A 20,924-nucleotide genomic window follows, 5' to 3' on the forward strand; every position below is an offset into this window, starting at 1 on the left:
TCGGAGGAACAATTCTCCGCAGAGCTCCCCGGACGCTGAGTCATCCATGGAGCTCTCCAGAAACTTCAGGCATTCGCGATATCAAATCAACGCCTCCCCCATCTCATCGCCATCGCCACCTCCATCTGCGCCCACCTCACCTCACCTCCGAGTCCCCGCGCTATCCTCTGATCTCCCGCTTTTCCTTCTCCCTCTCGACCTCCACCCTCCACCTCCGCCATGGCCAACTATCTCGCCTCCATCTTCGGAACCGAGCAAGACAAGGTCAACTGCTCATTCTACTACAAAATCGGCGCCTGCCGTCATGGAGACCGCTGCTCCCGCAAACACGTCAAGCCCTCCTACTCGCAAACCGTCCTGATGCCCAACATGTACCAGAACCCCGCCTACGACCCCAAGAGCAAGATGAACCCGTCCCAGCTTCAGAATCACTTCGACGCCTTCTACGAAGATGTCTGGTGCGAGATGTGCAAGTACGGCGAATTGGAGGAACTGGTTATCTGTGATAATAACAATGACCGTAAGTCTTTCTTTTCCCCTGGTCTCCTCCCTCCCCTCTGCCAGCCTGGCCTGGCCTGGGCTGGGCTGTTCTTCTCTTCTCCGCGTACCCTACCTCCAACTCCAACTTATACTAACAAATCTTCAACTGAACAGACCTAATCGGCAACGTCTACGCTCGCTTCAAATACGAAGAAGACGCCCAAGTAGCCTGCGACACGCTTAATTCCCGCTGGTACGCAGCGCGACCGATCTATTGCGAGTTATCGCCCGTGACGGACTTCCGCGAAGCCTGTTGTCGACTGAATAGCGGTGAGGGCTGTGTGCGCGGTGGATTCTGCAATTTCATTCATCGCAAGGACCCCGGTCCGGAGCTCGATAGCGAATTACGGAATAGTACGAAGAAGTGGCTCCGGGAGCGTGGTCGTGATGCGAGAAGTGTGACCAGGAGTCCTAGTCCTGAACCTACTCGGCGGAGATACTGAGCGAAGCGGTGCAATGCAGTGCAGGGCAGTGCGGTGATATGGTAGTGCTGCTTCTGCTGCGTGGATGGAGTTGTGTTTCCTTTTGAATCTGGACAAAATTCCGCATGGGTCTTTTTTCTTTTCTTTTCTTGATCTTTTTCTCTGATGTCTGTTTTCATTATGGCGTTCTGGTACCTCCCCGAGGTCTAAGGCTGGCTTCGGCATTTTGCTGCTTTGTATTCTATTATGATATCAACTGCATTTCAAGTTTCTTCGGGTATATTCAATCTTCTATTCAATCTGTACGTACTACCAGTACTGGCAACTACTACTAGAAGTACCAGTAGATATACTCAATCTTTCGTTCAGTCAGACTCGGAGTCGTTAAATGTCGACTCGGAGCACTTAACGTCTGTGTGGATACAATAGTCCTAGTATAAGTTTTACAAGCATTAATCTAAAGTTATTCAGAGCAATCACAAAATTGAATCCATGGATTTCTATTCCAGCTTGAGGGTTTGGAAGTTCCAATAGGGCTGAAGGCTGCGCACTGTTGACGCGAAGTATGGAGCACCTTAGCACTAAATATATATAGGTCAAGCCTCTAGTCGAAGTATATCCGTAGACGCGACTAAGGTTGGAAATCAAGAGCCCAGTAAATTACGCGCATGGAAATACTAGTACCAATTAGTGCGCCAGGTTGTCTTAACGACTTTCTTATTTGAAATATACCACTTTATTCTCTCTGTTTCTGCTAAACGAAGAGTTGAGTCTGCAACTGGAAGGCTTGGCACTTGACGCGCCGCGCGTGCCACTTCCAACTTCAACTTTAACCTCACCACTCACCACTTCACTTTACCTTTCTCTTTCCCACCAGCTCTGAGTTCACCGTCACGATGGACGCAGACGGCTACGATGACACGAATCGCGCATTTTTACAAGCCTTCATGGCCCGCTCCTCCATGACCCTCGAAGACGCCCAACCCATCCTCGCAGCTATCCTCTCCACTCATGGTATATACACCATACAGCAATCGCATCAATCACCCTTGGACAGCCCTGGAGCAAAACTAATCGCACAACTCCATCCTTAGAGCACCGAACCATCGACCCCGAAGACGTAACCCAAGAACACCTCTCATCCTACATCTCCGCCGCCAACACCGCCATATCCCCCTTCGACCTCGAAATAAGAAGCACCCTCCGTCAAACCCAACCAGATCCCTCCTCCCCCAATGCTGCTGCCAATGACACACCCCCAGACCGAGTCTACGCCCTGGTAAACACAACCAGCGACCCAATAACCCAACTATCAACAACCTACACCGCGGACGAAATCGCCTTCGTAAAACGAATCCTAGACTTCATGTTCGACACCAACAACACACGCCTCTGCGAAGGAATGGCCATATCATCTATCCAAGCAATCCAACAAGCAAAAGTCTCCGCTGCAGACCACCGCCGCCATTCGCAGAATCCAGCAACGCAAGCAACGCAAGGCGGCGCGGCGCAAAGTCTTAGTATGACGCAGGCGGAAAATATGATGCGCCATTTGGTTGACGAGGGATGGTTGGAGAAAAGTCGTGCGGGCATTTTCAGTTTGACGCCACGCGCGCTGATGGAGTTGAGGGGTTGGTTGATTTCGACGTATAATGATGATCAACAGGAGGGAGGAAGGAGGAGGAGGAGGAGGAGGAGGAGGAGGAGGAGGAGGAGGTTCGAGACGTGCGCGAAGGATCAAGTTTTGTGCTGCTTGTAAGGATATTGTTACTGTGGTGAGTTTGAGTTTCTTCGTGTTTCCTTGCAGACCCTGGTAACAGGGTTGAGCTGAGTTGAGCTGAGCTGACATTTTACAGGGCCAACGGTGCGGTGAACGAGATTGCAAGGGCAGACTGCATGACCACTGCGTCCGCAATTTCTTTCGTATGCAACAGGCAGAGAAATGTCCCGTTTGCAAGCAGGATTGGCCGGGTGATAAGTTTGTTGGAGAGAGGGCTATTGTTGCGGCGAATCGGCGACAGAGTCGAAATGTGACTTCGAATTCGAATGCGAGTGCGAGTGCGAATGTGTCGCGGGGGAGTGCGTCACTTTCGAGTCCTGCGCTTGGAGGAATGGAAGGGGCTGATGAGGAGGAGGATGGTATGGAAGAGGAGTGATTGTGTAATATTTGTCTGGAAGCGTACTTTGTGCGAATCATTTATCTACGCAAGCAGGTAATGCGGTGAGTTAACTACCAGTAGCTAGCTACTCGGTTACCCAGTTGCACCAACCTTTTCCTTCCCTACTGTCACCATTTACTACCACGATAGAAGAGAATGACGAGAAATCTTCTGCAAAAGCTGACACTCACCATGTCTAGTCTAATCCGACAAGATAATCCGAACACTCTATCCAAATTCAACCAACTAGGCTCTTCCCTCGAGGAATGCGGGTCGTGGAAACTCGCCATCTCCCACTAAACGAGATAAACGCCTACATCTTCTGAACAGGGACTGGCTGGATCGATATGATAGTGGGTGAGAAAATGCTCAAGCTCAGGTCATGGATGAAATCAATTCTAAATCTTCTTCTTAGCTTCCCTCCTTCCACCAAGAAGATGGAACTCCAGAATCACATCATCTTCACCCGCTGTCTTTGTATCGAATGGCATGGAAGGAAATATCGTGTCCTCGAAAACCGGATACGAATGCCAGGGTGCAAAACTCCTAGTTCCATTCAATAAAGAATATGAAAAATCGACTCGGAGGTGCTAAATGGGGTTATACAGTGCTTCAGACATGACCGACTCTGCTGTTGAAAGCTCCTTCAACTTGAACCTTGACGATCTACCATCTGCCGAAGCGCTGATGGACATCGATTCTTATCTGCAGATCGCTGATGACTTTTCGAATTGTTTGACATGGGATCCTGGGCCGGAAATGTTGCCTTAAATACCTATCCATGGATTGAATCGCGCAGCCTGCATTTTATACAATTTAATATATACCCAATCCACTGGCATCTCCCACTCAACGGGGAATTTTGTCTGCAATATCAGCTGGCACATCCTTCTTCTCAATGAATCTGACCCAGCGACCTGTATCCTCAAATTCGTCCTTGACCCCTTCAATCAGGTGTTCGTTCTTCCAATCTCCCGCTAACCCGACTACTCCGACTTCCTCTGCATAAACACTCCACAACCTGAGCATCTCGTTGAACACTTCGGGCATCGTCTCACTCAGATCTTTGACTTCACCCAGGTCATCGATTATATCGAATAGTTCCCACCGCTGCGGACCCCGAGGAAGAGGTACATATGTGATCCTATAGCGACCTTGCCTGAGTGCACCACTGCCAGCAATTTCCCACCCAAATGCATACTCCTCCCCATGGATCACCATCGTCCCAGACGAACGAGGAGCTGTGTCCGATTCCTCCGCAGCCCTCGCCCGAAGAAATGTCGTTTCTTGGACGAGTTGATCGAGCAACGGACTGCCTTGGAGTTAAAGTCTGCAAGAGAATTGATGTCGTTACGGTCATTTTCACTACAAGGATGCAAGAGATGTCGTTGCAATTTTCTGTTGCTTTGCGTGCGTCTTGTTGAGCCCGTGGAGATCACATTCCAATACAAATATCAATCTCGATACATAGGATACAGGAGTCATACGAACTCCCTTGACACATTTTTCCAAGTAACATCCCTGACCGGCCTGCTAAGCTCCACGATGGTACCGGAATTCTCCAGCTTTTGTGACCGACGAGCAATTTCCCGAACGAGCTCCAATGGTATTTCTGGCAAATCATTCACATGAAGATGTATGATTTCTCGGCAAATGCCGCGTCTGACATCGTGACTGTTGGGTTGAGACTTGTACTCTCGATCTCGAAGCAAGATTTTTCAAGCAGTTGTCGGATGTCCATCGAGTGAAAGACTTTTCAGCTCAAGAACTGCAAGTGACCCATTTGCGCGAATTGAAGCTACAAGCGGACGGTTCGGGTAGGCTATTAGCCTCGTCTTGGAGTATCGGGCTCAAAATTGCAACTGGAGACATACGAAGCACCTGTTCTGCGGGATTGCGTTGATCGGAATCCAGACGACGGTCATAGGAAGACTGGCAGAATTTTGACAAGATCACGGTGCTGCGATGAATCGGCATTATCTGGAAATGTCTTGGACAGCCGTGAGAAAGCTCGAGCCGCGGACTTTAACCTAGAGGGAAAGAAGTTAGTACAACAACACAAGAAAAAAGACCGGTAAAAACTCACATATGTCATCTCAACCTTCAAATTGTAACCAGACACTCGAGATCAGACATTTTCAATCGAGCTTGAGCCGCACCGTAGTCATGACAGATCTGGATCCGGATATCGCACCACTTGACGAATTCCGTCTCGAGGTCCCGGCCTTCAGAATCTCTCCGATTCGGGCACACAAGGCAGACCGTAGGTACACGAGTAGGAAGAGGTTATGAAACGAGAATCGACCAGTAGCTACTGTAGTGGAATAATGGACTCGAAGGGGGATTGGCATCGATCTATAAACTTTGTCCGGATATACAGGGTAGTAGTACTTCCGGTCTATCGAATCGAGCTTGTGTACCGTAGGCATTGTACTCGTGTTTCTGCAAAATGCCGAGATGTCTCTAGCACGCGTCGAGGAAAATCCTCTCGTGGTCTTCGGCCAAGCGGAGATCGCCAGAATCCCCATCATCTGCTCAGCCGTGGTCTCTGCGATGATCAGTGTCGATTCGTTCTCCGTTTGAACGGAATCTCCTTACTAGTGACTTCGAGGGGCCGGGCAGTTGTTCGCTTCTTGGTAGAATGTTTTTCCAGCTCCCTTCTCAGCGGCATTCTTGGCCTTCCAGATCTGGTGGCAGGCCGGCTTCCTCCCTCTTGGATGCTTCTGAGAGTGACATTTTCTTCTCCGGAGCCTCGACCTTCTCACTGGGCCTTCCCTGTGCTGCCCCAGCGGCAGATTGCTGGTTTTTTGAAGCAGGCTTGACCCGGCCTCGAGGGACAAAGCGCTTTCTGAAGCGGCCAGGGTCCTCTCAGCGCCCTAGGCAGGCGCGGAAGCCGTCTCCAGCTTCAAGCGGGAACTGGTGTTGTGACCGGAATTTGCCGCTTGAATCGCGCACATCTGCACGCGTGTTAGCTTCTACCTCCACTCGATGAAGAGCATCCAAACTCACAATGGAAGGCATAATGCCGACCCCGCCTGCCAGGCAGGCCATCAGGACTTTGCTTTCATGATTGAGAGCATGTTTCGGGCGACACGCGGCAAAGCCATGGGTCTTGTAATGCCCGTGAAGTGAACACAGCTATGGCCGATGTTGACTTCTGTATAAATCAGATAAGCGAGCATCCAAACATACCATGTTGATCCGTTGAAGCTGATACAGTCCTGCCGGCCAGGCTGCTGTGGGGTTGTCACTCTAGTACTGGCAGGCGAATGTGCGAGGTGAGTTGGAAACGGGAAACGAAGAGAAGAAGAGAGAAGAGAGGAAAGAAGGAAGTAAACAAGCAGAAAAGTGGGAACAACACAGATATCAGGAAGGTACGTTGAATGTTGGCAGGAACGAAGGGGATGCCCTGTATACTTGGAGACACATGACATGCACATGACATGCACATGACATCTATATTCTATATTCTATGGAAAGAACAGTTCTTATAGGATTCAGGAAATTAATAATAGTAAGAAATTGTCATGGAATGCCAGCCCTGGGTCAGTATATCAACTCCAAGTCGGTGACCTACATGCATCGGAATGGCAATTATCAACTCAGTCCACTGCCGGTGACTAGACTAGACTATATTTCCGAGCGGAGAAGAAAGGAAAAGGGGAGGAAATAGAGTAGGCTGAGTTATATTCAAAATATCCATTTCTTTGTCCTAGTACTTGCTGCTGCTTGCACTCCGCTTGCTACCTGAGTAGGGCTAGTCATACCGTGACCTAACTTAGTAAGTGCCAAGCTACATACTATGCCGGAGTGAGATAGATAGAGTCATTCTGCTATGGGCGGATATATTCGGAGACGTATGACATTGAGCCACGGTATTCCGAATCGGTGCATGGCGCATGGGGTTGGGTTTAACTAGTATATGCGCGGAGAAACTAGAAAGAACGAATACTAGACACTATACAATGTGGCGAGAGGGACGGGAAGATAATATGGAAGATGAAGATTTATGCGACAGCAGAGGGAATCCTCACGCTATATCTATCTATCTAATGACAATGGCGTGCGATCGGTCTGCAACCGCCGATGAAAGCAATGAAAGCAATGCAATGCAGGCAAGGGTAGATCCTAGACATGTATTCATGGAGTATGAGCTGGCAAAGCCGCAGGCTTGAGGCCACAGGGTCTCAGCACAATGTTTTAAGTCGTATACCAGTGACAACAGTTGCGATTTCACCGTGCAGGCGGTCTACTCTTCCGTGATTTCGGATCCTGCCTTGACAGAATACCCAGAAGAAGTATTTAGGTTCAAAGAAAGTCGTCATTCATTCATTCATTCATAATAAAAAAGCAACAAAAAGAACAACGGCCCTTACAGCTTGACCTTGGCATCAACATCATCCTCAACCTTCACCAAGGTCCAGTCAGGCAGGCCATTGGGCAGGGGCATGTCTTCGGGGAGAGGATCGGTGGCTCGTGGGGGCTCTATCTAGTGTCAATAACCATAATCCCCTCTTCTCTTTGAACCGAATCTGCTTACCGGTGACTTCGGCCCCCGAAGGAGTCGTCGGCTCCTTCATTTCTCCGCCTGGCGGCGGCGGCGGCGAGCGCGCTTCTTCTCCCTCTTCTTCTGCCTCTGGACTTCTGTCATCTCCTTCTTCGGCTGGTTTCTCTCCGTGAGATTAGCCAGGAATGCTCGCACAGCCATCGTAGTGACAGTCGCCAGAGTCTCTAACTCGTGGCATAATGCCGTGTCATGCGAGTTGTTGAGGCCATGGATGGTACAGAACTATGACTTGTGTTAGGCTCAACGGCCATGACAAGGAATATTGTTCCAGCTGATCAACTTACATGTCGAAATATGATTTCTCTGGAGATCAGAAATGAAAAGGTAGAATGGAGCGGCGGTGGATGGTGGATTGGGGAGGTGAAAAGGAAAAGGGGAGGACTGAGGAAGGAACGCGGTAGTGCAACGCAACTACACGGGCCGCCAACGAGCCAATATTCCATTCCTACAGAGATGTAATGAATTTTATAATACTTGGTATCCTACTCAGTTATATACCGAGTACGCTGAATTGTTAGGATCCTGCAATTGGTTCTGGTAGAATCGCTTCAAAGACATTACACCTCGGGATCTTTTTTATCGCGCTGAGATGCGCCGATTATATCAGCGAGGTCACCCTTTATTAGCTTCAGGGTCTGTGAATACAATACAATGTAGATAGTACTTCACAGGTCTCTCTTTCTTCATGGGCAGACAATCGGCCAATAATCTCTTCAAGCTGGTGCGGAGTTCCTCCCTTGAGAGTGAAAGGTGTGGTTGATGAAAAGCTTCACCACACCACCTCTCGCTCTTATCTGACTTCGACGGGCTTGCTAATAGCGGTGTTTGAGCCCAAGAACCTCTAGCCCTGGTAAACACGCATGCAACGCCGTCGGAGCCTCTCCGCTACTCTCCGCTACCTCATTCATGACGGTATCTACTCGTAGGTACTTCAATTCAGTCTGCTCGGTTCAGTAAGCGAGTAGAAAAAGATAAGTGGCATGTTGGTAGATGGAGGTATCTTTGGTATTCATTTCAACGAGAGAAGCCTGGAATTTAAACCGTCTGTCCGGGCGAAAAGAAAGCCTTGTTTGATCAAGATTAGTGTCTGCTTCCAATACAAATAAATGGGAGGGAGAGGGCAGAATAGTAGGGCATACCAGGCGAGAAGCTCGTATTTTGTTGCGACTCACAACATTCACCAGCCATTTTATTTTCAACGACACCTTCTCTCCCACACCCGCCCCGGCTTTCTGCTACGCTCATCGCTACGCGCCTCCCTATACGCTTCTCCACTCGCTCTGTCCCCCTCTCACTCTTACCTGAGTTACTCCATGGTAAACAATGTCAACAAGACACCCCAAGCCGTGCTGACTGCTGAGCCGGCTCGACTTCGCCGCAAGGCGGAGCAGAGAAAAAAGTGGCACACCAAGCGGTGTTGCCGCCTTCTTGGATCCTCCTCAGTGGTTAGAATCTGGAGATGTTGAGGTTGATATTGAGGGTATTGGTATCATCAAGAACAAGATGATTATTGGATGATCTCTCTTATACGACAAGTCAATATAGACGGTCCACTTTAGCATTATTTAGGTAGGGTAACTAAGAGAACCTTGGCAGAGCTTTAATATCCATGGATCTTCATATTCTATATAAAGTTGATTTCTATGTCAAAAATATATACTAGTTAGTATCTATTCAAGTGGTGAGCATGCTACACGCAGTTTAATCTATTTCATCAGATAGATAGATATAGATTGAGGATTCCCCTTTAGGAAAAATCAATACATCTTCTTCATCAATCCCAACTTTTCCGTCACTGACTAGTATGGCTGCGATCCCACCGCCCGTGCATGCGGTCTAGTACTGTGTGATGCTTTAGGATTACGCCATGACAGAACCTTAGAGTATTCGGAAGAAGGATTTATATCAAAGAAAGTCGCCATTCATTCAAGGTCTAACCGTCTGGAGGACTGGTGTGGAAGAAGATGATCCCATTCTCCCTCTCCCTGAGGGAGAGATATCTGTCTAGTCACGTGTACGGATAGCTAAGCTATGACAATACCCCCTTGGTCAAGCTCGTGGCGTGTCAATCAACCAGTCTGGCGGGAAAGGCGACTCGAAACTGGCCAGGTGGCAGGATAGGTGTCGTTCTGTCACGGCATTGACGCGTTCTTAAAAATGCATCCAAGAATACTAGTAGCAAATGCCATCACTCCTTTGGGAAATTGTATGAAATCAAGTCGTAGAACCTGCCAGTCAATGTGTATTGGTATTGGATTCCGGATGTTTTTGAGTTCGAGAAATAAGAAATAAGTCTTCGTCTATTCGGCGTTGCCCGACGTGCTCGGGAAGTTCCCATGCGAAAATAGATAGCAAGCCGCTAAAATTCATGACTTCCCAATTGATGTAATCAGGGGGACAGATTGCTTCGGCAATAAGCAGAGTAATATCAGAGAGCAATCTGTTTTTTGGATGTGTTGAATAAATCGACTGAATTTTCTGAAGAGCATTTGGTTTGGCTTTTTTGTTCAATGGTTCTTCCTGCAGGAGAAATAGCATTCTGAGCATGGGGATAACCAGCGGGCTGCCAGAATTCCTTTCAGCTCTGAATAACCAAGAAGCTTTTTCTGCCACCGGCTGTAGTCTTGGCTTGTGTACAGGTTGTTTCAAATCAAGGCCTTGCACTTCGGTTTGCATCGGCTCGCGGACTTGCCGACCGAGGAGTATACAGCAATGGGCGTGTTGTAAGTACCCGACTCTGGATGTGGCTCGCGGGGGCTCTAGGTAGCGTCAGTATCTATCGTCCTCTCCCCTGTCTTTGAATTGAATTTGCTTACCGGTGACTTTGGCCCCTGGAGGAGCCTTCTGCTCCTGTATCTAAGTGTGGTTCCTCTCCTCCTTCTTCTGTCTCTCGGCCTGTGTCATCTCTGGCTTCGCTTTCTTATCCGCAGGGGCTAGGTGTCTCTCCTCGAGATTGGCTAAGACCACTTGAACAGCCATCGAAGTAACAGTCGTCGGTGTCTGGAACTCGCGGTATAATGTCGTATACGAGTTGTTGAGCCCTTGGATAGTGCAGAACTATAGCTTATAGTAAGTTAAACGTACGTGAGAGAAGTTATCCAGCTGATAAACCTACCCATCGAGACATATCTGCTCCTGATATACGAGACAAATAGAATAGAGCGGTGGTGAATGGTAGATGTGAAAAAAGTCAACAAAAGGACCAAGGTAGGAACATAACGGGTCTACTAAATTCTGGCCAGTGCCACACAACTACACAATCCGTGGCCACAATAGACCCAGGGTTGCCTATGGAGATAGGATAAATATAACATTATGAGAATACTTTGTAGCCTACTCATTCAAAGATTTTTGATTGCAAATGGTGGAATATATAGGTATTCGCGTGGTGAGTCTTAGTCATGACGTCTGTTACTGCCTGAGGAATTCAGGCACCAAGGCATCCAGGGATCCAGACATTCAGGCACGAACACTTTCACGCTCTCTCCTCCACACTCCCCTTCCCTTCCCTCCCATCCCCAGTTCAGCTCAATTGAATTCAATTGAATTCACTTATTTCACCCCATCCCTCCATCAACAGAGTGGAGCACCCTAGATCCCCTCCGCGGACGATTGTCGGGCATTTTGCGGGCCCCCAGCCAGCCTCCCCACACTGCCACACGCCCGGTCAACGCTCGGCGAACTTTATTGTCTCGATGACGACAAGCCGTGTGTAAACTCGGAATGCCGTGAAGTGAGCCTGAGGTCTCCCACGGTTTCCCACGGTCTCCTCCTTTCATTGACTACGGAGTATGGTTCCCTTCCCCGCGCTGCCGGCTGATCCGAAGCCACCATGAAACCACCCAGCCGCAGACGACATTGCGTCGGTTTTGCCTTGCTTTGACTAAAGGCTTCTTGGCTGCACTCCTCCTTCTCCACCATTCAGGCTTCAGCTCGTATACGACCTGCCTCAAACGGCCATCCTGCACGACTGCAACGCCATCCTCCCGTAAGCTTTGACTTTTTGATTTCCCCACAGAAACGTCCCAGAAGGAAAGACGGGTGGAACTGGGCCCGAGCGAGCCTTTGCATTGCCAGGTGCCTGGCTCGAGTGAAGTGAATTTGATCGGCACTTCATTTCCTGCATGCGATTCAAATATCTCGGCTCCGCCATCCACTTTGGTCGTGACTGCTCTTCTTTTTCCCGCCTTCTCCCACCATTTCTAATTATCGGCGATACAGATCCATCGATCACTTCTTTCGCGCAAGCTATCGCACCGAGCTGAGCTGATCTGAGCTGACCTTATATTCTCAATCTACCCTTCAGGGTGCGAGCGCAATACGATGCAGCTCAAAGTAAGTCTCCCCGCCAGATCCGAATGAAACAAGCTGACACAAATCCAGACTCTTGCCCTTGCACGGGCTTTGCCTCTGCTGCTCAGTCTCACTACTCTGGTAGACGGAGCTTCACCCAAAAGCCGGATTGCAAAGACCTTCAAGAAGTATGGCGGCCCGAAACTGGCTACCAACTTCAGCAGCAATGTCTATTCGACAGACTTTTCCGGGGTAACCTGGGATCAGGATAACTGGCTGCTCTCCACCACAAATCTAGAGCAAGGCCAGTTCCAGTCGCGTGGCTCTGTCGCCAACGGCTACATCGGTATCAGCGTGGCCAGCGCTGGCCCATTCTTTGAAATGGACGGCGAGGACGATGGCGACGAAGGAACCAGTGGATGGCCTCTGTTCTCGAAACGACAAGCCTTCGCGACCGTCAGTGGCTTTTTTGACTCCCAGGCAAATACAAATTCCTCGAACTTCCCTTGGCTGTCGCAGTATGGATACGATACAACGATCAGCGGTATCCCTCACTGGAGCGGCCTCATTATCGACCTCGGTGATGACACTTACCTCGACGCGACAGTGGACAACTCCACAATCTCTGACTTCCGCTCCACCTACGATTTCAAGGCGGGTCTTCTCTCTTGGTCTTATACCTGGACCCCGGAGGGCGACAAGGGGTCTTTCCAAATCAACTACCGTCTTTTCACGAACAAACTCTTCGTTAATCAGGCTGTGGTAGACCTAGAGGTCATTCCTTCCAAGGACTCCAATGGAACGGTCGTGAATGTCATCGATGGCATCGCTGCTGTGCGTTCAGACTTTGTGGAATCGGACCAGGACGATCATGCCATTTTCTCAGCCGTGCGACCGAATGGAATCAGCAACGTCACTGCCTACGTTTACGCCAATGTTACCGGAAATTCTGGCGTCGATCTGTCATCGCTACAGGTGGTCAACGATGCCCCATATCTCAGTAAAAATGATTCCTCCATCGCACAGTCTGCTGATGTGAATTTCAAGGCCGGCCAATCCGTGAGAGTGACCAAGTTCGTCGGCGTAGCATCAACCGATGCCTTTGCGGATCCAAAGATGGTGGCCAAGGAAGCTTGCTCTACTGCGATGAAGAATGGATGGGCCAAGTCACTTCAATCGCATGTCACCGAGTGGGCAAGCGTTATGCCAGATGATTCCGTCGATCAATATACTCTCCCCGGAAATGGATCTCTCCCCGCGGACAGTATCTTAATCGACACTCAGATTATCGCCGTGGCCAACACATACTATCTGCTACAAAACACTGTTGGCAAGAATGCCATCAAGCAAGCAAACAACACTGCGCTCAACCGGGATAGCATTTCGGTCGGTGGTTTGACCTCTGACTCGTACGGTATGAGCTTTTGCCGTTGGTGACCAAGATCAAGTTGAATCATTAGGCTAACACTCACCAACAGCTGGACAAGTATTCTGGGACGCAGATGTCTGGATGCAGCCGGGTCTCACGACATCGCACCCCGAAGCCGCTCAGCGGATTACCAACTACCGCCTGGATAGATATCCACAGGCCCAGGAGAACATCAAGACTGCATACGCCGGTTCCAAGAATAAGACCGGCTTTTCCCCCTCTGCCGCCGTCTATCCCTGGACTAGTGGGCGATTTGGTAACTGCACGGCCACTGGCCCTTGTTGGGGTAAGTGATGAGTCCTGATCTCGAAAGCCATGACCTCGAATTCTAACCTCACTCGGCAGATTACCAATACCACTTGAATATCGATATTGGGATCTCCATGGTGAATGAGTGGGTGACTAGTGGTGACACGAAATTCTTTAAGGAGAATCATTTCCCAATTTACGATTCTGTGGCTACTCTCTTTACCGATCTTCTGGTACAAAACGGGTCTTCTTGGACCCTAACCAATATGACTGACCCAGTATGGCGCTCCTTCCACATGCGCATTAATGAAAGGTCAAACCAAACTAACACCTCCTAGGACGAGTATGCTAATCATGTCGATGCGGGTGGCTTCACTATGCCGGCCATCGCCGAAACTTTGCGCCATGCAAACTCTTTCCGCCAGCAATTTGGACTCGAAGAAAATTCCACCTGGGACGACATGGCTGACAACGTTTTAATTCTCCGCGAAGGTGGAGTGACACTTGAATTCACGACTATGAATGGGAGTGCCGCAGTGAAGCAGGCTGATGTGGTTCTAAACACCTTCCCGCTGGATTTTACTTCGAACTACAGTGCTCAAGATTCGCTGAATGACCTTGACTACGTGAGTACATCCTCAAAGCTAAACTGGCACATGGTAGCACTGATGCTGACTTTCACAGTATGCCAATAAGCAATCTCCTGACGGACCGGCGATGACTTGGGCCATTTTCTCTGCTGTTGCGAATGAGATGTCCCCCTCGGGATGCTCGGCTTACACATATGGGCTGTATTCCTTCCGGCCCTATACTCGTGCGCCCTTCTACCAAATGTCCGAACAGCTCATCGATGATTCCACTATCAATGGCGGCACCCACCCTGCTTTCCCTTTCTTGACAGGACACGGCGGAGCTAATCAAGTGGCCATCTTCGGGTACCTAGGACTTCGCTTGCTGCCTGAGGACTTCCTGCGAGTTGACCCCAATCTCCCGCCGCAGATCCCTCACTTGAAGTATCGCACATTCTACTGGCGTGGATGGCCAATCTCCGCTTGGTCTAACCAGACGCATACCACAATCAGCCGATCCAACTCAGCGCCTCTGGAAACTGCAGACCTACGCTTCGCCAACAAGACTATTCCCATCCACGCGGGTTCTGACGACGACATCACTGTTCACAACCTCCAGTTGCAAGGTTCGGTCGTTCTGCAGAACCGCCAAATCGGCCTCAAGAACACCGTTGAGGGAAATCTCGTGCAGTGCCAGTCTGTCCAGTCGGAAAGTGCCTACGAACCTGGCCAATTCCCCATCTCGGTGAATGACGGTGCCGCCTCGACGAAGTGGCAGCCTTCATGGGCAGACAATGTGAGCGCGATCACAGTGTCATTTGGAAAGGAAGCAGGATCCCTTGTTTCGGGCTTTTACTTTGACTGGGCTCAAGCCCCACCTGTCAATGCGACCGTTGTCTTCCACAACAGGACCCTAGGCAACGCAGAGATCACAATGGGAAGCCAGGACTCGGACTACCAAGTGGTTTCTTCCCTGAATAATGTCAACCTCTCGGATCCATACACTAACACGACCAATTTGGACGCTATCGCCATACCTGTCGGGAACACTACTAATGTCACCCTGCCTTCCGCAATTCCCGCTGCTAAGTATGCCTCTCTGCTTATTGTGGGTAACCAGGGCTTGGACGCCGCCGATATCGAGGCGAAGAATGGAACCGGTGCCACCGTCGCTGAATGGGCGATCCTTGGACAAACACAAGGTAGCAGTAACTCCTCCAGCGTGGAGACTGCTAAGCGGATGAAGGTGCGGACCGCGGGATTGTCGGACTCTGGATCTTTTATGCGTCGTCGTCGCGAGATTTTCGTCTAGAGGAAGACGTTCTATCAGGATTGATTCTTGCCGGTGCCGATGCCGGCGCAGATGCATCCAGACGAACAGTCCATCCTGATTGTATATAAAAACTTTCCATTTCTCATTCAATGCAATTGGTCATTTCAAAGCACCGCGCTCAAACCACAGCAACAACAACTAACTATACAATATCCCGAGTCATTCTAACTCACGCATCCAAAGCAAACCGATCCAAAAACTTGAACGTCCTCAGACCCTCCTTAATACCCTTGACAAACTCATCCCCAAAAGCCTTCGCCACATAAACACCCTCCCGCTCAGTCGAAACCTGCGCAGCCTTGAGCGCATCAACACCCTTCCCAATCGCACCAACTGGCTTACCAAAGCGGAAAGCATCAATAAGAATATCCAACGGTCGTCCGGCAGGATAAAGCGACGAAGCCTTATTCTGCTTCTCCGTAAACGAGCGTGCACTGAACAATCCCTCCGCACCACCAGCCACAACAAGAGCATCAAACTGAATAGCGTCCGAACCAGAATAAGTCTGATCAACACCATCACCCAGTCTCTCCGCAACAACAACGACATCAACGCCAACATCCTTCAGACCCTTCGCCAACGAAGTGCCAACCTCAAGACTCGAAGCATTCTGCACAGAAGCCAAAACGCCAACCTTAAGTCCTTCAAGCTTAATCAATTTTTGACCAAAGGCACCAATGTTCGCCGTCGTGTTGTCGTGATAGAAACTCGGGTCTGGAGCCGGTGCATCAACGCCAATTGCTTCCGCAACACGTTTGGCAAGATCGTTACTTATCCGATTTAATTGGATAATAACATTCTCCCTAACGACTTGGGAAACAACCATTGAATTTTCAAATCGCATTGCGTCAACGACGAATTGTTTCTCCGCTTTCACGAGACTGTTCCAGAATAGACGCGGTTGAGACCAGACGTCTTCGAAGGTTGAGCTACGCGTGCGCTGGAGTTTGCCGTTACCTGTGCGAGAGGGGGTTGTGAAGAATCCTTTGCCGACTGTTTGGTTTGCTTGTTTTGGTGAGCCTTTGTTTAAGGTGTTGGGGCTGTAGGCGTCTTTGTTCAGTGGGATGAACATTTGTCCTGCGCCGTCGCGGTTGTTGTTGTGGATTGGTGTTCGGGGTTGGTTTATTGGGAGTTGTTCGAAGTTGGGGCCGCTGTGCCGGTTTAGTTGGGTGTCTAGGTAGGAGAATAGGCGACCTTGGAGTAAGGGGTCGTCGCTGAAGTCGATTCCTCGGACTATGTGGCCTGGTTGGAACTAGTAGAGAGGGTTAGCTGCGAGAGCCCCTGGGCAGGAGAGGGGGAGGTGGGCTTACCATGACTTGCTCGGTTTCCGCAAAGTAGTTCTTGGGATTGCGGTTTAGAGTCATCTTGCCGAGTCTAGTGACGGGAACGTATTCCTCTGGAATGATCTTTGTTGGGTCGAGGACGTCGAAGCCGAAACGGAGTTGGTCGTCTTCGTCCATGATTTGCACGCCCAGCTGAGATGAGAGGGTTGTTAGCATTCGAACATGAGAAGTTATGCAAGCTGCAATCTGCAGCTGTTAGCTGTTATGGGTCACTCACCTCCCATTCAGGGAACCGTTCAGCTTCAATCGCATCCCACAGATCCTGACGCAAGAAATCCGGATTCTTGCCAGAAATCTGCTGGGCCTCTTCCCACACCAAACTGGCTTTACCCTGGAGGCCCTTCCAATGAAACTTGACTAATTTCGACTTACCGCTGTCAGTGACGAAGCGGAAGGTGTGAACTCCGAAACCGTCGACATTCCGGAAAGATCGAGGAAGTCCGTGACCAGCCATCGCCCAGACGAGAGTGTGCAACGAGCTAGGCTGTTGGCTGAAGAAGTCCCATGCTGAATCATGAGCTGTCGCTGCTTGGGGGATCTCGTTATCGCCGCTGGGCTTGACGGCGTGGATTAAGTCGGGAAATTGAATTGCGTCTTGAATGAAGAAGACTGGGATATTGTTTCCGACGATATCTGCATCATTGCCAATGGTGTTAGCTGGCCTGCCGTTTGCTTCCAGGGATATGCGTACCGAAATTTCCTTCATCGGTGTAGAAGCGTGTCGCGAACCCGTGCACATCGCGCGCTGTATCGGCACTGCCTCGACTACCGGCGACGGTAGAGAACCGCACGAACATGGGTGTTTCTTTATCTTTTTTCGAGAGGAAAGATGCCGCTGTGATGTTTGACCAGTCGGCATACGAGGTGAAGACACCATGGGCACCGGCACCGCGGGCGTGGACTGCACGTTCGGGGACCTATGCAGAAATATTAATTAGCGTGTGGATTGAGGACTGCATTCACCCCCAAGGTCTACATACACGCTCGTGGTCAAAGTGCTGGATCTTCTGGCGGAATATAAAGTCCTCCAACAGAGTTGGGCCACGCTCTCCTGCACTCAGACTGTTTTGATCCTCAATTGGCCCGCCAACATCCGAGGTCAGGAAGGCATCTTTGTCATTGAGGTAGTATTGCGACAAAAATTCTTCCGTATCGCGAGCAGCGCCATCGTCTGCGCGACGATGAAGCTCGTGTGGATTATATTCACCCGCTTCGCCTGTCATATAAGGACAAGCCGCATTGGCAATGCCGACAAGGCCCGTGGCCAGAGCAAGCAAATGCATTGTGAAGCTATGTTTTAGGGGTGAAAGGTCAATGAGTGGTGAAGAAAGTCCAAGATCGCGACGACGAGAAGCAGGTCTTATTTATATGCAGGGGAAAATGACGGAGAACTTCAAGTTCCAATGTCTTGAAAGGTTCGCGGGGCCGACTGCAGACTAATCTTGTTTCCAGTCTAGACAAAAATCCCACCGAGCGAAGGGCACATGGTGGTGCAGCTCACCAACCAAGAGCGAGATGATTATTCTAGCATGGCGGGCTAGAATCAAAATCCATACCGGCTGTGCAACACAACTGGCCTGTCTCAATGCCCGGTGGGGAATATGGTTTGGCAGAGGACCCTCTTCATCGTGCAGGCCACTCGTGTCGTACAATATGCTTGTTGCCGTTGGCCCTATTCCTAGTCCCTAGCGTCGCCCGGTGCGTGATAGTCAATCAGTGGTTGGCTAGTAGCTGCAGCTACGGCCGAGTGGACAGCTAGAGTGCCCAGGCTGCAGAGCAGACACATCTAAGGTCGGTCACAGGTTGAATTTCCGGTCAATTGGGCTGGGGCTGGGTGGAGCATGATCGCGGAGTGGTTGTGATGCACCATGTAAGCTTGGCAGGACTGGCTTTACTTCGGAGAAAATCCCAGGAAAGGAACCAAGGCTGCAGATTCATCAGACGGCAGAGCAGAGATACGCGTGGGCTGTTCCGTACTCTTGGCAATTATTCAGCCGGGGATGAAGCTAGAAGGCCGAGCCCAAAGGTGCTTGGTAATGGCGCTGGTCTGGAGCAATGATGCGCACCCGTGCCTAGCGTGCCCTAGTCCAGCCCCTCCAGGGATAGTATCCACTCAGAATGATGGCTTTGTAACTGCCAGATGACGGCGGGACTTGGCATTGCAAGAGGCTTGATGAAGGCTTGGAAAAGTGATACTTGTGCTCTGTTCATGACGTGGAGTCTTGGTGTCACTGCTGTCTTGTGAATCTTGTCTTGGTACGGAGTAGTTTGCGATTACTGGTGGATCTAGGGGTCGTTGCAGACATACAATGGTCACCGCCTGTGCTTTGCAGATCTTTGATTAACAGCGTTGAAACAGCAGAATTGTCTCAGGCCGATCTGTTGTTTACATGCTACAGCGAGTGGAGGTGAGGAGGAATCGCCTTGGACACCTTAATCTGCCCAGATGTGCTCCGTACGGAGCACCGAATTATGCAACGCGGGGACAGAGCCTGAGATGAAAGTGAAAGATCGCCCTGAGCTGTTGCAACATACCCCTGCTAGTCCTGCCAATCTTCGCCCTTCTTGGTCGGTACTTTCTTTCTGCAGTTTTACCGACTGTGGATCTACTATCACGGTCGCAAGATCCCAGGCGTGTTGTGAATGGTCCCTCGGATGTGCTAGCCAAGATAGACTTAATTTTCTTCCAGCACGCAGAGGGAGTGAGGTAATTTTAGCTAATGGCGGTCTTGTCGTGCATATTTTTCCTCATTATGACCGTTCCTGGTTGCTACTAATTTTGGACAATGCGGAGGTGGCATGGTGCATTGCGGGTGCAAAATGCTTTGGAGATGGCATATCTAGCGCTTACTCGTACGCAGAGAAGAATTACGTTAAAGGTCCTTTTTAACTTGGGTCGGAGAGTATGTCGCTCTGCGACCGAGGAAATATCATCTCCCCAAAAATCAGATGACTATAAATGGGAGAGCGAGGCCCGCTAAGCACACCCCAATAACCAGTCCATTTGCGGAATAATCAGAGACTGAATATCAAGAGAATCATGTGGATACTAAACAGTACAGAAGTCATTTTGACTTTTTAAGTTTATGTAGAGGACAGCTTTGTGCACAGGAACTTGGATATGATCAGACCGAGACGCCTATACACCGCCCCGATCTCATCTATTTATCACTCAATTGGTCGATGGGATCGCTCCCCGGTGTAAAGAAATTAATATCAGGTCGCTTTACGTCCCCTTGAAACGACCCATTGCAGCAATATTGCCCTGATCAGGTAGACTGCGATCAACGAAGCCAAATCTCTCGTACAGAGGCGCGCCCGTCTTGCTCGCGTCGACGTATGCAGACACTCCAGCCTCATCAGCCAAATCGCAGCCCCATTTAACTAGCATCGAACCAGCCCCACGCTTCTGGAAATCAGGGTGAGTACAGAGCATGTCCAGATCTGGATCGGACCGTAGTTAGCATCATCTTGCGCCTGGTGGATCGAATTTTAACTCTCGAGTGGGCCTATTTCACTCACAATAATGCTTCAAATCCCCCATAACACGACTCCGGTTGCCATTCAGAAAGTCAAAAACACTAGTAGCTTCGTCCGCTGGTGTCTCTGCCGCCCAAGGCGGAAATCGTCGACCTCGCACTTCCATCGAGGCTGTATCCCATTTCGCATAGGCGAGTATCTGAGCTTGACCACGCTCGTCCGTGATCTCTGGATCCACTACCTTGACATAATATTGATATGGCTTGGTCTCGAGATCAAGGGTAATATACCCCGCCGTCCATTCTCGCAAGCCCGGCGTATCGGGGAATATTCGCACCATGTCCTTGTCTGTTGAGAAGGCTTTGAACCAGATATCGACACATGTGGGGATATCTTCTTTGGCAACTGGTAGCAGCAGGAGAGGAGATTTCATCGAGCCCATTTTGATTGTGCAATCTTTCAACGGTTAAGAGAATTGTTGTTTTTTTTTTGGATGGGGCAGACGCTTAATGTAACTTTGCTCGTATATGTGGGGTTGCT

General features: G+C 49.9%; 8 protein-coding genes across 8 annotated transcripts; 3 read left to right on the plus strand and 5 right to left on the minus strand.

Moving 5' to 3' along the window:
* Positions 1 to 219: 219 nt before the first annotated feature.
* On the plus strand, positions 220 to 983 carry N7481_007058 (zinc finger CCCH domain-containing RNA-binding protein; the record flags this gene model as incomplete). Its single annotated transcript, XM_057266277.1, has 2 exons — positions 220 to 520; positions 655 to 983. The coding sequence occupies 2 exons, from the start codon at positions 220 to 222 to the stop codon at positions 981 to 983; spliced, it is 630 nt and encodes a 209-aa protein (XP_057120478.1).
* An 875-nt stretch (positions 984 to 1,858) lies between these two features.
* On the plus strand, positions 1,859 to 3,118 carry N7481_007059 (non-structural maintenance of chromosomes element 1 family protein; the record flags this gene model as incomplete). Its single annotated transcript, XM_057266278.1, has 4 exons — positions 1,859 to 1,976; positions 2,057 to 2,593; positions 2,629 to 2,717; positions 2,819 to 3,118. 4 exons carry the CDS (start codon positions 1,859 to 1,861, stop codon positions 3,116 to 3,118), a joined length of 1,044 nt encoding a protein of 347 aa, XP_057120479.1.
* An 852-nt stretch (positions 3,119 to 3,970) lies between these two features.
* On the minus strand, positions 3,971 to 4,342 carry N7481_007060 (arylsulfatase; the record flags this gene model as incomplete). The annotated part of the gene is made up of 1 exon (XM_057266279.1): positions 3,971 to 4,342. One exon carries the CDS (start codon positions 4,340 to 4,342, stop codon positions 3,971 to 3,973), a length of 372 nt encoding a protein of 123 aa, XP_057120480.1.
* Positions 4,343 to 7,493: 3,151 nt separating this feature from the next.
* N7481_007061 (uncharacterized protein) lies at positions 7,494 to 7,897 on the minus strand (the record flags this gene model as incomplete). The annotated part of the gene is made up of 3 exons (XM_057266280.1): positions 7,494 to 7,606; positions 7,662 to 7,793; positions 7,858 to 7,897. The coding sequence occupies 3 exons, from the start codon at positions 7,895 to 7,897 to the stop codon at positions 7,494 to 7,496; spliced, it is 285 nt and encodes a 94-aa protein (XP_057120481.1).
* A 2,647-nt stretch (positions 7,898 to 10,544) lies between these two features.
* Positions 10,545 to 10,815, minus strand: N7481_007062 (uncharacterized protein; the record flags this gene model as incomplete). Its single annotated transcript, XM_057266281.1, has 2 exons — positions 10,545 to 10,745; positions 10,804 to 10,815. The coding sequence occupies 2 exons, from the start codon at positions 10,813 to 10,815 to the stop codon at positions 10,545 to 10,547; spliced, it is 213 nt and encodes a 70-aa protein (XP_057120482.1).
* Positions 10,816 to 12,056: 1,241 nt separating this feature from the next.
* treA (alpha,alpha-trehalase treA) lies at positions 12,057 to 15,540 on the plus strand (the record flags this gene model as incomplete). Its single annotated transcript, XM_057266282.1, has 5 exons — positions 12,057 to 13,395; positions 13,460 to 13,696; positions 13,756 to 13,937; positions 13,998 to 14,285; positions 14,344 to 15,540. 5 exons carry the CDS (start codon positions 12,057 to 12,059, stop codon positions 15,538 to 15,540), a joined length of 3,243 nt encoding a protein of 1,080 aa, XP_057120483.1.
* A 190-nt stretch (positions 15,541 to 15,730) lies between these two features.
* On the minus strand, positions 15,731 to 18,187 carry cat1 (catalase catB; the record flags this gene model as incomplete). The annotated part of the gene is made up of 5 exons (XM_057266283.1): positions 15,731 to 16,813; positions 16,872 to 17,036; positions 17,122 to 17,537; positions 17,596 to 17,821; positions 17,885 to 18,187. The coding sequence occupies 5 exons, from the start codon at positions 18,185 to 18,187 to the stop codon at positions 15,731 to 15,733; spliced, it is 2,193 nt and encodes a 730-aa protein (XP_057120484.1).
* A 1,943-nt stretch (positions 18,188 to 20,130) lies between these two features.
* Positions 20,131 to 20,826, minus strand: N7481_007065 (GNAT family N-acetyltransferase; the record flags this gene model as incomplete). Its single annotated transcript, XM_057266284.1, has 2 exons — positions 20,131 to 20,348; positions 20,427 to 20,826. The coding sequence occupies 2 exons, from the start codon at positions 20,824 to 20,826 to the stop codon at positions 20,131 to 20,133; spliced, it is 618 nt and encodes a 205-aa protein (XP_057120485.1).
* Positions 20,827 to 20,924: the final 98 nt, after the last annotated feature.

The sequence above is a fragment of the Penicillium waksmanii genome, assembly GCF_028829765.1.
Source record: "Penicillium waksmanii strain IBT 27052 chromosome Unknown utg000007l:1.0-4314555.0:1.0-4317578.0, whole genome shotgun sequence".
NCBI classification, from domain to species: Eukaryota; Fungi; Ascomycota; class Eurotiomycetes; order Eurotiales; family Aspergillaceae; genus Penicillium; species Penicillium waksmanii.